General features: G+C 37.7%; 1 protein-coding gene across 1 annotated transcript in view; it reads left to right on the top strand.

Moving 5' to 3' along the window:
• Positions 1-14,941, top strand: part of LOC103806929 (probable ATP-dependent RNA helicase DDX10) — a gene marked incomplete at its 5' end in the record, with an annotated part of 119,423 nt that overhangs the window by 39,569 nt on the left and 64,913 nt on the right. The window contains 2 exons of the mRNA XM_009079640.1: positions 9,944-10,057; positions 12,324-12,485. Coding sequence (XP_009077888.1) covers positions 9,944-10,057; positions 12,324-12,485 — 276 coding nt within the window. The remainder of the gene's footprint in view (positions 1-9,943; positions 10,058-12,323; positions 12,486-14,941) is intronic.

Here is a 14,941-nt window from a genome sequence, read left to right as displayed (position 1 = left end):
TGTGCTATATTTCTTACTCCAATTTCCATTCCATTTTTATAATTCATCATACCTCTAAAACTTACTTTTCTGCTTTGTGTCCTGTTGAGGTCAGACTGAAAGAGAAACTGACTATATTGTTCTTGGGTTTCTTGGTCTTGCCAGCATTGAGCAACTCCCTCAGTTGACTGACTTCCCCTTTATTTCTCCTATTCCGTGGTGTTTTCCTCACACGTGCGGTGTTGCTGCCTTTATCCCAGCTGGACCCTCCCGTTCAGTGGTTGTGTGGGATTGTGGAGCAGACCCTGGTGCAGGTGGGCTCTGTACTCCCTGTTTGGGATGTAAATTCAAACAGTCCTCATCTCAAAGATCATCCCTCTGACTGCCAACTAGTGTTACCTCTTATTTCTCCCCAAAGGAGTGCTGTGCCCAGATGGAGGCAGGTGTGCAGAGAGGAATGTTGCCTTCAGTGGCCTCTGTAGGGGAAGGGAAGAGAATGTGTCATCTGTGTCAATCTGAAGAGGAAATAAAATGCTCTTAAAAACAGTGATGGCTATCACACTAATTTACTGTGGATATATGTTTATACACTGCTCAAATGAACAAAAATCAGATGTATTGAAAAAACACCCAAACCTGCAGTCTTTACTATTTGCAGTCACAGCCTGTGGAGAATATCATTGTGGGGTGGCAATTGAATGGACATAGGTTGTGGCTTTAGCTTGGGCAGGAGAAGGGAGAGAGGAGTTAAGTGTACTTTTCTTTGCAAAGTAATTTTTTGTTACATTGTGGTGGCAGATCAGGAGAATGTAGTGAGTAAAATGTTTTGAGAAGCTCCAGCCTTGGCTGCCGCTGTGTTCCTGGGGCTAGGCCTGTGTCTTTTGACTGGGAAAGGGAAGGTCATGCTGCTCACACATGGCAAAATATATTCAACCTTAAAGAAAAACAGCGTGAAAGTGTGGTCCTCTCATCTCACCTTTTGATCTAATATTCTTCTGCAGAGTATTTTTAAGCCATAATTTTAATGATGTTATGACATTTATTTAAGCCTTGGCAGCCTTAATGATTATGCAGAAAAGTCTTAAAATATTTTTTTTTCCCCTTGAAATAACTGTGTCCTAGCTACTCAAAAATACAGTCACATTAAACACAGTGGTCTTTATTTTAAAAAGTCCCAAATTAATCACTGCATTAAATGTCAGCTCAGCATTGCCTTCTGACTGTATCATCCAGTGATTACATATCTCTGAATATTTCAATGTAACTGTGTTGCACTAAGATATTAAGTGCAGCCTGTGAGAGAAGGAGCAATTCTGGTGGTTCTGAAGACTGAAAAATTACAAGGTCCAGAACATAGCATGTTCTCAGCACACCTGAAGGACTCAAGAGTTCGTTTCATTTTTAAGGGAAGTGCAACTCTCCCTTCCTGTCCCCTTTCTACTCATCTCCCCTCACTCCCATTTTGAGTGTGGGCCTTGTTTGTTTCATGTGGAATATTAGTGGGGGGTGGATAATCAGAATCTTTTACCTTCTGAAAACAGAGAAAAGATCTCAACATCCTCATTGTTGGAGTTCTATAATATAACAAAAGGTGCAAAGGAGGTGCAGCTTTTCCTAGCTCCTCTACTCCTTGGGGTTTGGCTTGGGTGTAGTTTGGTGTGATTTTGGTTTTTATTTTGGAAGCGACAGACAAAAGATGGCTAGGTTTGAAGTAATTGGTAATTTGGGTCAATGTCAAAGACATGTTCATGCTCTTCTAATTTGCCAAGTTTTGCTGGAATTAGCATCTTCATGCTGGTCTTTTCTTGCTCACAAAACCATAAGCTCTGGAATAGGGAGGATAAATAGCAGTCAACAAAATAATGGGTTTTGCTTGTTAATTGATGCTGCATGAAGAGCACTGGTTCATTTACTAAGATGTATTTAGGATAGCTGCAAGCAGTTCATCTACTTCTCTTGGCTGTAGAAGTGCTGGAGAATATGACAGTTACTGTGTATTTCTGTTGGATTTGACCAAAGGAAGATTTTATTGTAATGGTGCCTACCTTGCAGTGGCAGGGGGGAGTGGAATAAAAGCATCTGTCGTCATCTGGCACTACAGTCACTAGTGTTATTAACTGTTATTGTATACTTTTTATATCTACAGTCTGAGGCAGTCTGAATTATTAGGATATCTTGGTTCATACATGCTTCTTTTGAAATATATTTTTCTACCAACCCTGACCCCAAGAAGAAATAAAATCTATTTAAATGTCTTTGGGTTTGAATTACAGTGTTCTGGAATACCTTTATCTTCATTTAGTCAGGCATACTCGACTGTAGCTTAATGTACTTTTTGCCTAGAAAGATTTGAATAGTTCACTATTCTCTATTACACCTTTCATTTAAATAAACTGCATGAGAAGTCATGGTCTTGTGTTGTTAAAGGCCTAATGCTTTAGAAAGGGATGCTGTTGCTGCTTTTGCTCACAGATAGTGGAGATTTTCAGGCCAATGCAATAGCTGTACTGAAGTTCTGTGTTCCAGTGCATTAAATGGAGACATTTTTCAGAGTGAGGTGTGATCTGATTACTGTAACTCACAAATTTCTTAAGTAGTGGCTTTGATCATATTAGGTCTTATAATAGTAAACATAAGGGGTTTTATTTATTGTATAATCTTTAAAATTTGGAAAATGAGCTGCAGTGGTTTTGCAGATGAATGGCAAAAACTGTTTGTTGGTGTATACAGGTAGTGTTGTGTACAATTTCATAATCTATAATTTGTGAATCAGATGTTTGTTTTGTGAGCTGGGGCAGCTTGGCCCTTCACTAAAGCATTGTTTAAAATCTGCCTGTTCTGTGAAGGACTCAGAAATACATATATAAAAAAATAAAAAGAAAGCAAGCAGAGGGAAAGGGAAAGATAGGGAAGAAAAAAGGCATGAAAAATTGATTGGGCAGTGCTGCTCATTCATGGTTCCTTCTGGTATTCTGGGACTTCATAGCAGGGTAAAACTTTAACATTCTATTATTCAATATAGAAAATGAAAGCCAGGCATTTCTACAGTACCTGTAAAGAAACAGGAGGAAGCAGGTAAAGGAGAAGTAAACATCTCGAAATGAATGGGGAGGTATGGGGGTGTGTGGGATAAGAAAATACTTTCCTTGAACTAAGTTCATGGTTGGAAGTGTAGAGCTGCTGATGGAACCCCCAATGTCCTGCAAAGATAGTTTGTTGAAAATACTGGTGTCTTTACCATTGTTTAGATGGTTGTGAGTTTTAAGTTGTAATTGATAGAATAAGTTCAATAATTTACTGTAAATGTTGCTATATCAACGTATTTTTCTTATTATTTGCTATTTTTTGCTGACTTGCTAGAGAAACTTCAACCTCTATATCCATTTACCCTTTGCCAAGACTCCCAGTTTTAAGTTTTGATAGCAGCTACTGAAATGAACAGTCAGGTATCACATGGAATATGCATTCATTCATTGAAAAAGTCGTAATAATTCAGTAGGAAATTATTTTTGTTGTTTTCAGTGTTTTTCAAGTATTCTAGAGAAACGCTGCTGTGTGGTGTCAGTTAAAACTGGGAATGAGATTTATCACTGAAGAACTCTTTAATAAAGATTTCTGTACTTAAGCTTGATTCTTGTCTCTGGTTAGAGATAAATACTGGATGGGGACCCATTTAGTAGTGCCTCTTCCTCCTTTTTTCTCTTGTCATACTCTATATACAAGTGAAAACAGTCTCCTAAATAAATGCCTTTTTTAAAATACAGGCACTTGTAGCACATTCCTGTCTAAATACAGAGCCAAGCGCATCATGTAACTATATTGCACAAAATTCCAGTTGTTTTAGCAAGTTGGCAAGTTTTTTTAAATCTAGTATTTTGCGTTAAATACTAAATTTTAGTCTTAAGTTTAGTTCTTTTCAACTTTCATGGCTTAATTTAATCTGGTTTATAGTGATTAGTAGTATATTGTTCATAAAGACATCTTCTCTAACCAAACTCCTGCACCCAAACACAAAACTCTATATCTGAGTCTGAGTTTCATTAATCTTCTGGCCTAACACTAATCAAAACTATCATCCCAGCATGTAGTTGCCATTATACAGTTCTGTCTTTGCTCAGATTTCTTGTATGTGTGGCTCTTTCTTTGATCTGAAAGGCAGTTTAAATGGGAGTGGTAGTGTAGTGAGCTGCTGGGCTTGTGGTCTTTCTCCATGATGTGGTGTGCTGGTTTTGACTGGATAGAATTAATTTTCCTCATAGTAGCAAGTATGGGGCTGCGTTTCAGATTTGTGCTGGGAACTGTGGATAATACGGGGGTGTTTCAGTTACTGCTGAGCAGGGCTTGCATAGAGTCAAGGCCTTTTCTGCTTCTCACCCTGCTCCACCAGTGAGGAAACTGGGAGTGTGCAAGGAGTTGGGAGGGGAGATGGCCAGGTAAGCTGACTCCAGTTGACCAAAGGGATGATCCAGACCATATGGCATCATGCTCATCTTACAAAGGTAGGGGAAGGAGAAGGAAGGGACTACATTCGGCGTGATGGCATTCGTCTCCCCGAATCACTGTTGGTGGAGCCCTGCTTTCCTGGGGATAGCTCAGCTGCCCAGGGAAGTGGTGAATGAATTCCTTGGTTTGCTTTGCTTGCATGCACAGCTTTTGCTTTACCTACTACACTGCCTTTATCGCAACCCAGGAGTTTTCTCACTTTTATGCCTTTGATTGTCTCCCCCATCCTGATGTGGAGGGAGTGAGTGGGCGACTGCAAGATGCTTTTTTTGCTGACTGGGGTTAAATCACAACATGTGGTTAGCAATATTGAATAATGGTTATTAGAAGCTTTTATTATTTACCTTTTTTTCCCTGTTGCTGTGATTTTGAAAGGATTCATACCTATACTCTTCTATATTCTTCTGAGAGTGCTGTTTTCCTTTTGAATACCAACCTAGATTTTTCCTTATCTTCAAAACTGTTACTGGTTTCTTTTAAAATCAACATTATTTCAATAGGTTTAGAAAGAGAATAATTAATAGATATAACAAGTAATTTAGCTGTCTAGAATTTCCCTCTTCAAACTGTAATATTGTGTAAAGAACTACCAACCAATAATTTCAGCATTGTGCTTTTTCAGTATCTTGCTTGAAATCTTGCATGATGCTAGTTGAGAAAAGCAAAAGTAATAACACAAACACCCACACCCTGAAGAAAAAAACACCCCAAAGCAGCAAGAACCCCATCAACCTGCCCTTTTAATTTAAGCAACTGCTGAAAAATTGAAGATCATGTTGATCTTGATACTCAACTAATGTGGTTTAAAAGTTCATAGAGAAGTGAATGGAACATGCAAGGAGTGCTGGTTTTGTCTTTTGAGTACCAACCTGCCTATTTCCATATCTTCACAGCTGACATGGTAAAAGCTGTCCTTGGTGATGTATATACATGCTGTGCAAATGTTTGTGTAGCATCTGTGAATTTAAGCTTCCTAATTTTTAACATTTAATTCAAAAGTAAAAGCAGAATACTTCATCAGAGTAAAATTGTTCTCACTTTTATTACATAAAGTAGAACAACAACACATGCTAACAAAAGAAGCTTGTTTTCCTAGGAAAGGTCAGGGGAGTTATTTGTGGAAGCAGCTTTGCCCTGCTGCTTCTCAGTGGTTTTGGCTGGTTCTGATGTTCACAACAATGCAAAGCAGACCGTGACTTGTGAGCAGTCAGCAGGGTAGGAATATCTGTCATTGCAGAGAAGTGAACTGGAAATTAAAATAGATACCACCTAGAGCATGCAGAGCATGCAGAAAAACAGCATTCTTGCATCGCCTTGTGGTCATCCCACATCGTAGGATTTCTGCCTATACTTTATACTCAACAAGAGTATAGATGGTTGCCTAACCCTCTGTTACCAAGAGGAAGCTTTTTGGCGTTTAGACTTTTGTAGGTACTTGAAGTCATATGGACAGGACTTTCAAGTCTGGCTGTTTTGCTTCTCTTGATGTTTTTCCACCTTATCTTTTAATAACTCTGTGTAAGGGGTGAAGTTAGTATCTCACTGCTGCTTCTGTGGTTAGGTATTTGTCAGGAGAAGTGAAAACTCACCTTCTCCAAACATATCTCCATTGTAGGTAGTCAAAGCCTTGTAGTCTGAGTTTGGGAAGTTTATCTGGTTGAGAGGTAATGCTTTATGGTTAGGCTGCTTTAGATTAATGATTGGAGGATAGTTAGTATTCTGAAAGTTCTGTGGTGCCTGCCAGATGAAAACCTTCTCTAAGCTCTCCATGACACGAGAAGAAGACAGCCCTTCTCCTTGTCTAAGGTTTGGTAGCTTCAATCTGTAAGCCTTTTTCTTCTGTAGGGGATGACATCCGAGTCTGAACTGGGTAAGGGGGTTGATGTGCTTGGTGGTAGTGCAGATATGCTTCCAAGTACTTGTTCCTGTTGTGGGTGGTTTCTTGAAGAAGTACGAAACAAGTATGTGAAATTGAGTCCCACATCGATTTTTGTTTCTCAGAGGCAGTTGCCGTTGAATTCTCAATAAAGTAATATAACAATGTTAGGAGAGACTGGAAAATGCTTCCAGGTATAGCACTATTTTTGGTAGGAATTATAAGGTATAAGCAGCGGGGAGAATAAAAAGCCCACAAACCCTCTAGAAATGCAGTAATGCCTGTTTTAGCTAATGTGATGGGAAAACTGATTATAACTTTTTGTTTTCTACTGATATTTTAACCTGCCACAGTAATGTAGTGCTGTCTTCAGACAACTTCTGTAGTGAATATACTGTGCTTGCCTTCAGAAGCGTGCTGAATTGAAATTAAAAAGGAAATTATAGTCTGAAACAAGGAAACTTTACACTGATGATTTGTAACACTCCAAAGGTCGAAGCAAATGTGTTTTGTCTTGGTTATGGTAAGAAACTGTAAGTGCTTTGATCCTGAAGTTACTGAGAATTACATATTCAAGTTTATCTAGTGAGTTAAAAATTGTATTAATGAGAAAAATTATTCCATGTTAGAATAGCAGAACTTACTGACCTTCATGTTTCTGATGCGCTGTCTATTCAGAAAAAAAACCCCATAATTGAAAAAGAGTAAATCTTGTGTCTTAAACTCACCAATATCTTAATTTAGAAAGCCTTTCCTCAGTGATTCAGCTTAAGAATATCAGATGTTTTTAAGCCAGAAAACAAAAGCCTGCTGCTTCTTGAGAAAAATAGAAAAGAACTTACATGTTAGCTGTATTCTTTCTGAATCAGAATCAAAATGTTTGATTTTTCTGTGCTTCCAAGAACTAGATTTTATGCCCACTGGGGCAGGAGGTAGAACAAGAGGAACTTGGGATGTGGGGAACAGATGCTCTGAAAGACATTACTGGAGACATATCAAGGGAGAGAGGTAGATGACAGAAGAGAAAGACTTTGGGACTACGTAGGGACTCCAGAACAATGTGAGAGAGGTCCCCAGTAAAGAACTATTTTATGGGACTCCATGGTAGCCCCAAGCCTCTATACACTTCATGACTGACCTGCCTGGATCATCCTGGACTACGTAGCTTCCCCCTTGGGGCTGGGGCACTGTGTCAGGAACCACTGCCCTAACCCACCCAAGGTCTCTCCTGTGCTGCACTACTTCTGCTGAACACTGTAGTAATGTAGTTTGGAAAATTGTGCCTACATCTGTGATGAAAATGTTTCGATATCTGAGCCCATTTGGTCTTAAACTGTGACAGTCAGTCAGGAGATGGTGTCTGAAGCTGAATGGGCCTTGATAGCCATTGTCTTGGAAGTGTGCTCAGTTTAGTGAAGCAGTGAGAGTGTCCTAATAAAAGCCACATTTTAATTGTCTAGGGAGTGTGTGGTGTTTTATCCTAATGCTCTTTTCTGTAGGTTTTTTAAATTTCTAGTCCCTTATCTTTCTAGAATGTTGCATATTATAAATCTGCCAAATGCACACACTGATTTTGCACTATACTTTTTAGCAAGGGCATTTAGCTTCCCATTTGTTTCTTCCTCCATTTGTTCCTACTCTTTGTTTAGAAATTTTGTCCTATCCCATTTTTTATCATGCTACTTTGCAGCATCAGGCTCACACAGAGACAGGATGAGGAACAAAGTGCAGCTGCAAGTGTTGCCTGTATGTGAATGCAAGGACAGCTCATTGGATATTTGTGCTCCTTAGCTACAAAAACCTTTTTAAAATCAAGAAATGTGAACAGCTGAAATGCACAGTTAAATATAATGTGCAAAATACTAATGTACCAATTTGAAACTTAGAGTCATCCTTTCTTTATATTAGCATACTATGCTGGTGCCAATAACACTGACAGTGCAGAAATTAGAAGATTGCTATATAAAGAAGTCCAAAAGCAATTGGTGTACGAAAATGATGTAGTAATGAGCAGCACTGTTCCACCACCTTAAAGTACATCTCTTTGTAAAATCTTCCTCGGGGCAATTCCTGTTGTTCTACTAAGGGGCCCATATTTTGAAGTGAGGGGTTTATGCTTATGCATATTCTCAAACAGTTTGTGTTTGTGAGTTAGGTAGTGAGGGAGTAGCACAGCTTTCTGAGCTGTTCTATGTGTACCTAACTAGTAGTAGCTGCACAGTGCAACAGAAGTCTTTTGACAATACTGAGGACGTAAGTGCTGCTACAGTTACTATTTTCTATAGTAGATGTGGTCATTACTTGATAGCACAGTAGCTGTCACAAGCCATTTTTGCTGTTGGGAGGACTGTAATTTTCTTTTTTATAGTTCTTATTTCAGTGCATTAGTGTGCTGACCATAATGACAGTGACATTCTGAGTTAATTTTTTTGCTTTCTTTTGTAGTGGATTTGGTATAGCACATGAAACTGATTAAAATGACCAAAATTAAAAAAATGAAAGTGAGAAAAAGAAGTTGAGTTTTTTCGTTTTATCTCTATTTCCTTTGACTGCTTTCTGTTATTTATTAGAAGTTTAGGCAGTTTAGTGACTGCATTTCAGGCACTTTTTCCTGAGTAGTGGAAAGATTATAGTCTTTACAGGATGATGAATTGTGGGTTGTCTTCTTTGGAGTCTCCATGTATTCCTGTGGAATATCTTTTGCTATAAAATACTTTCTGCAATGGCAGTTATTGCTTAAAATGTCCTCTATGTGTATTGTGTCCTGGTAGATGCCTGAACATGCATTGCCTTTGTTCTTGGAAGAAGGGCTGGAGCTTGGGAATCTGCACATTCTTTAGTTCCATGACGTTGCCAACAGATTGGTGCCTCTGTGAAACCTATGCAGGCCATCTGTGGATTTCACAATCTCTGTGGACTCATTCATTTCTTTCTTTGGTGTCTTCACCCCTTTGTTTCACTAAAACTTCCTCCTATGATGGCTACTAACTTTTGTGATTTTAAATGTTATTTAATGCTAAGTTTGGTAAACCTCTCCTGACACTGATGTTCTGCAACCTGATGAGTCTGCAAGGGCCAAAAGTTATGAAAATAGGAATGTTCTTCCATGGTCACTTGTGGCCTTAACTGACACAGGAAAAAAGTGAGACTGGTGTGCTGTGGTGCCTGGGGGGAGAACGTGATGACAAGTGAGATGAAAGTGGTATCTGATCAGTTGTAGCTAATGGCTTCAGTCAGTTATACTCTATATCTTGTCTGATGAGGCTTGCTAGCTGCATAAGCTGCTGAATCTAGTGTCCTCGCCCCAGAAAGGTTAGTGAGATTTGAATGAGTCACATGTCCTGGTGCTGGCAGGATATAAGTTATCCTGATTTTTTTTTATCAGAGTAAATGAGTTTCTGATGATACAGCCTGTTTAAAACACTTTTATGGAAAGGTCTGTTAGCTAATTTTTACTGGAAATTAATCTTGCTCATGTGTTTTAGGAATTATGTTTTAGTACATCTAATTACTTTTAAGAAAGTTCAAAGCATATGCTCTGTTACTAGGAAAAAAACATAAGAAATCTCATTTTATTTTATACAGACTGCATCAAAATCAAAGCTGAAGAAAAAAACAACTAAAACCCAAGAAGCCAAAAAAATTTTGAAGAAGAAATTTAAAGTTAACACAAAAATAGTCTTTACTGAAGATGGAGAGGTAAGATAATTAAAAATAACTGTATTTTGCTGGGAACTGAATTTGTATTTTCTATAAAGTCTAAAATGCGCTTTATATCTGTATAAAAAGATGGGCTTTTCAAAAGTGTGTCATTTTTGTATATGGCTTAAATTTTGCAAAAGTGTTCAGCTTCCATTTAGAATTCAGTTCCATTGGGAAAAAGAGGAATGTTGCGCCCTGACCTCTTTTCATCTTGTTATGTGTAAAGTACTTGTACGAGAGCTGTAAGTGGATGTACAGAACTGTATCTCTTTTCTGCCTATTATCTTCAATTTCAGGTGAGATCAAGAGCCTATTTTTTCCTTACAGAAATGTAAAATAATTTTCCTGTAGCTATTTGCCAAAGCTCCCCCAAGTCTTGAGTTAATGTACTGGAATTAAAAGAAGTCTTTGGTTTTCTTTCCAGCATTCACTCTTTCTAGATTAAAAGTTCTGTTAGGAAAGCCAAGGAGGTACCAAATTTTGGCCTACTGATGGTGATGTATCTGTGCATTGAAATTTGACAGTTATGTAATTGGATCTTTTAATAGACACTGGAAAAATGTATTGATTTTATACCGAAAGAGCTATCGAGGATGCCAGTCACTCTAGGGTTTCACTGTGGCGATAACCTCTCTAGCAAGTATCCATGCTCCATAAACTTGCCTAACATTGGATTTCACAGCTTCAGATGCTGTGTATTTTTTCCATTTCTAGCATTAAGAAAATAGTAGGTGCCTTTTTACTGTAGAATAATTTCAGTAAGGCATAAACTGAAAGAGAGGTCACCTTTACAAGTATATAATTTGCTTTCATGACCAACAGAAAATAAAGGATTTTATGTTTCAGATGGTGGGAATAGAGCCATATACATAATTATTGACATTAGACAAAATGCAGAAGGTTTTAGAGGCTGCCACATTGACTGAAAGTTATAATTTCAGATGTTTTAGATATTCAGAAGCTGTTGTCTGATCTTAAAATTCATATGCAAATGGTTTATGTATCTATGCCATGATGCAAAAAGAAGTAAGGATGGAAAAAAAAATACCACAAAGATTATAGTTTAAAAAGCAGCACAAAAGAGAAGGGGTGACTTATTTAAGGAAACACAAATTTTGCATCTGTGGATGTTGTTCTGCTTTTTTTTGTCTGACCTGTGTAAAACTGCTTTGAAATTTTTCTGTTCTATTCCACGTGCTTCTCTTTGATAAAATGGAAGTCCTTTAAGAAATGTATCTTTCTAGAAAATGCAACTATACAAACTCTGTTTTACAAAAGTGGAAACAGTAGGTTGGGTTTGCTAGTACCTGGTGAATAACACCCTCTGTGCATTAGGAAGCCCTATATGTGCTTGGTTTTGCATTTGTACTGACAGGCGTTAAAAGTGGAAACAGTAGGTTGGGTTTGCTCGTACCTGGTGAATAACACCTTCTGTGCATTGGTTTTGCATTTGTACTGACAGGCATTCTACATTTTCTCCCATGTGGTTTCTTTAAGAGTTACTACTCTATCAGTCCATAAGCAAGAATGATTTTGCAAAGACTGCCCCACAATGGTGTGGTTTCATACTACAAGGTATAAGCTATTAGGTCGTAAGATTGATGGGGATATTTTTTGATGAATGTGTAGTCTTTGTCTTACTTTACAGTTTCAGGTATTTAAGGGAAGCTGGGTGTGTTCAGCGTGTTGTCCGTCAAACATTTCATCAGCATGAATCATCAAAAATTTCCCATACAGTTCTAGTATAATAATCAAAACAAGCCTCCATGTCTGGTTTTGTTTCCCCCAAAACATAAACCTGCAGGTGTGGCATTTTGTGTACTCTGTGATAAAGGCTTATCTAATTTTTGTCAAAATATGTTGGAATATTGATTGTTTACTTGAAAGGTACTTGTTTAGATTTACTTATGTTTTGTTCTCCTGGTATATTTTGGAGAGCCATTTCTTCAAAGTAAATATGATTTTTTCTCCCAAAATGACTAGAAATTATTGGTTCCATTCAGCAAGGAAAAAAATAGGAGATGAAGTTCAAGTGAATCTATTAAACAGTAATTTAACAGGAGATACTATTTTCAGATACTCATTTGTGACTGAATGTGGTGTTAAATAATGTATCTGAATTTCTGTTGTCCAGAGGTTTTGTTAATTTGTTTCTATAGGAAATGGCCTAAAAATAATATATTGGAATATTTAGGGCATCAGAAGTTTGATGTGGAAAAAATTATTCTTACCAGTATTTTTCTTGTTGACGTGTCTAATTCAGTTAGTGCAGCAGTGGCCACCTGTGCAAAAATCCAGTTTGGCAAAAGAAGATGAGGAAGATGATGCCAGTGGTATCAACTTAGAAAAAGCCAAGGAGATACTGCGGCAAGAAGACAAATTTGACAAAGAAGAATACAGGAAGAAAGTAAAGGAAAAACATAGGGTAAGTTGATTTTTTACATCAGTGATTGAAGTGCAGAAATACTGTGGTATGGATTGCTCAGTGAGGACAAATCCTTAAATACATTGTGAGATAAGTGTAATACATTTAAATTCATCAGTTTTTTCAGGACCACATTGCACACAGGAGGACTGTTCTGATGTAAGTAGCACAAAGCCTTATCCAATACTAGTTGTAGGTACAGTGGAGTTTTATTTACACCTTTGTAATCTGTAAAGAATTTAGTGGGAGTATCTTTTTTTTTTTTTTTTTTCTTTTCAAGCAGTGTTCAGTGGAAGGGTTTGTTTCACAAAAAGAAAGTATTGTTTGGCATATGTGGTCTAACAAATGCTGAAATGTCTTCATACTACAACTTGTTCAACATTCAGTATTACATTTCAGGTAGGCAAAAGTGCTAACTTTTTGTATTGGTGTTATTAGGGCTATGAGAATTTATTTCATGAATTACTCAAACAACGTCACATAATTTTGTCTGTAACTTGAAAATACCAGTATCCACAGTCTGGCTTCTCTCTGGCATTTAAAAACCTTTTAAGTTGCAGACCATAAGGTTTCAAACTGCTTCTGTGTTGTCATGGACCAAAGCAGAGTTTTCTGAGCTTGCTGTGTGCCCATCATATGGAACACAGCTGTATGTCTTTGAGCTCAGGGGTCATTCTGTTAGTAGTTGTGAGAAGGGTATGAAGTTCTTCTTTATGTCTGGGATTCTTGACAGTCAGCGGTTGCTATAATAGTAATTATTGGGAAAATAGGCTGAATTATTTGGAAAATATCTTTTGTCTCGTCCAACCAGAGACAAGCACCAGTTCCTTTTTCTTGGGTCACTCTTCCAGTGACTCATGAAGAAGCTGCATTGTAACTAGGTGGAACAGATACTATTCAATTTTTTTCTTAACAGAAAATGTGTAATTAGTTAAATTCACACTAATGGGAGTTGTATAGCATAATTTAGAAATAATAGCTAAATATCATAGATAAACATTATTTTAGCCATTTCAGTCATTGGCTTTTCACTAATATGTGTTTAGAATTTATTGCATTGCTGGTGGGACAAGTCATCAGTCCCTCATTAGCAAAATAACACTGGGGGAAATTTTAACTGCTTCAAAGTAAAAGGGAGTTGTGTGGTCACTTTCACAGTAACTTCCCAATTTAAAAATTCAGCCACCTCATAAGTTTTCCGTTCCCAAAAGGCAACAGTCATTCAGCAGCAAATACCAGTTGAGTTGAAACTTTGGCTTGCATCTCAGTGATGTGAAGGAAGAAGATATACCCAAGTCCATGTTTCATCACTGTACTGCAGGAGTTTGACCAAGTGTCTGATCATTGTCTGAAATTGCCATTCAAGTTTGGCTGTGAATGTAAGCCTGACAAATAGCTAAGTTATTTCTTACCCTCATTTGGAGGGAGAAGATGAAACCTAAAAGGCAGATATTCAGGTGTGTTACCACAAAGGATATGAGAGCAACAAGATGTGGAGACTTTGTTTTCATGACTTCAGATTTTGTGTAAGTGGGGATGTCTTAGTGCTCCTTTTGTGTCATTGAAAGAGGAGCTTTCTGAAGCCCTATACTTTCACCCCAGCTTCCTCATCCTCTCACCGGCATGCAGCAGTACACTTTATACAGAGCCTTAAGTCCATTGCCTGTGACCATCATCACTTCTTTCAAAATCCTCCATGCTTCACTATGAGCCAAAATACATCATGGCATAGCCCAAACTCTGTTTTCTGATTTGTCCTTTCTGCAATAATGCTAATTATTTCATTCCTATCTTTGTTTAAATTTCTTTCTTGCAAGCAAACTGCTGTAGGTCTTTGTCCATTTGATGTATGTTCTGACAGCAGATGTGACAACTTGCTGTTTCTTGGTTTTCTACCTCAGTTACTCAGTTCTACTATGTCTTGCTTCCCTGCTTTTTGTAAGAGTCATGGCTAAGTTTTTCCTCTCTGCTTTTGCACCAGATTTGTTCAAGATCTTTGCTTAAGATTTTTATCAGTTTAACTTCCTTCACTTTCATATTTTCAAATGTATCTTGATTCATATTTCCTCCTCCTAATTCCTTTTCTTACTACTGCAGCTGGTGCTTGGTCTAGTTTCCTGGTGTGTATGTTTGGCAGTTGTTGTTGGCCTTGTGGTTTTTTTCCTTTAAATCAATTTTTTAAACATACTAAAACTATCCAGGTTATTACATAAATGGATTAGCAGACCATTAGAGACAAATCCATTTTCATTCTGTATAAACCAAATGTAGCAGTCTGGTACATGGTTACATCAGTAATCAAAAAGTCCCCTGAAGCTGAATGTGTGCTAATGCCAGAAGTCTCTGTATTGGCTTTAAAGTGGTGACTTAGAATAACAAAATAATTTACAGAAGGCTGTACAGGCAGATGTTATTTCATCCAGGTTTTTTTACATCTCACACATGGGTTCAGATTT

This window comes from Acanthisitta chloris, unplaced genomic scaffold (assembly GCF_000695815.1).
Source record: "Acanthisitta chloris isolate BGI_N310 unplaced genomic scaffold, ASM69581v1 scaffold2368, whole genome shotgun sequence".
NCBI classification, from domain to species: Eukaryota; Metazoa; Chordata; class Aves; order Passeriformes; family Acanthisittidae; genus Acanthisitta; species Acanthisitta chloris.
Note: the sequence above shows the minus strand (reverse complement) of the source record. Positions and strands in the feature narration are given on the sequence as shown.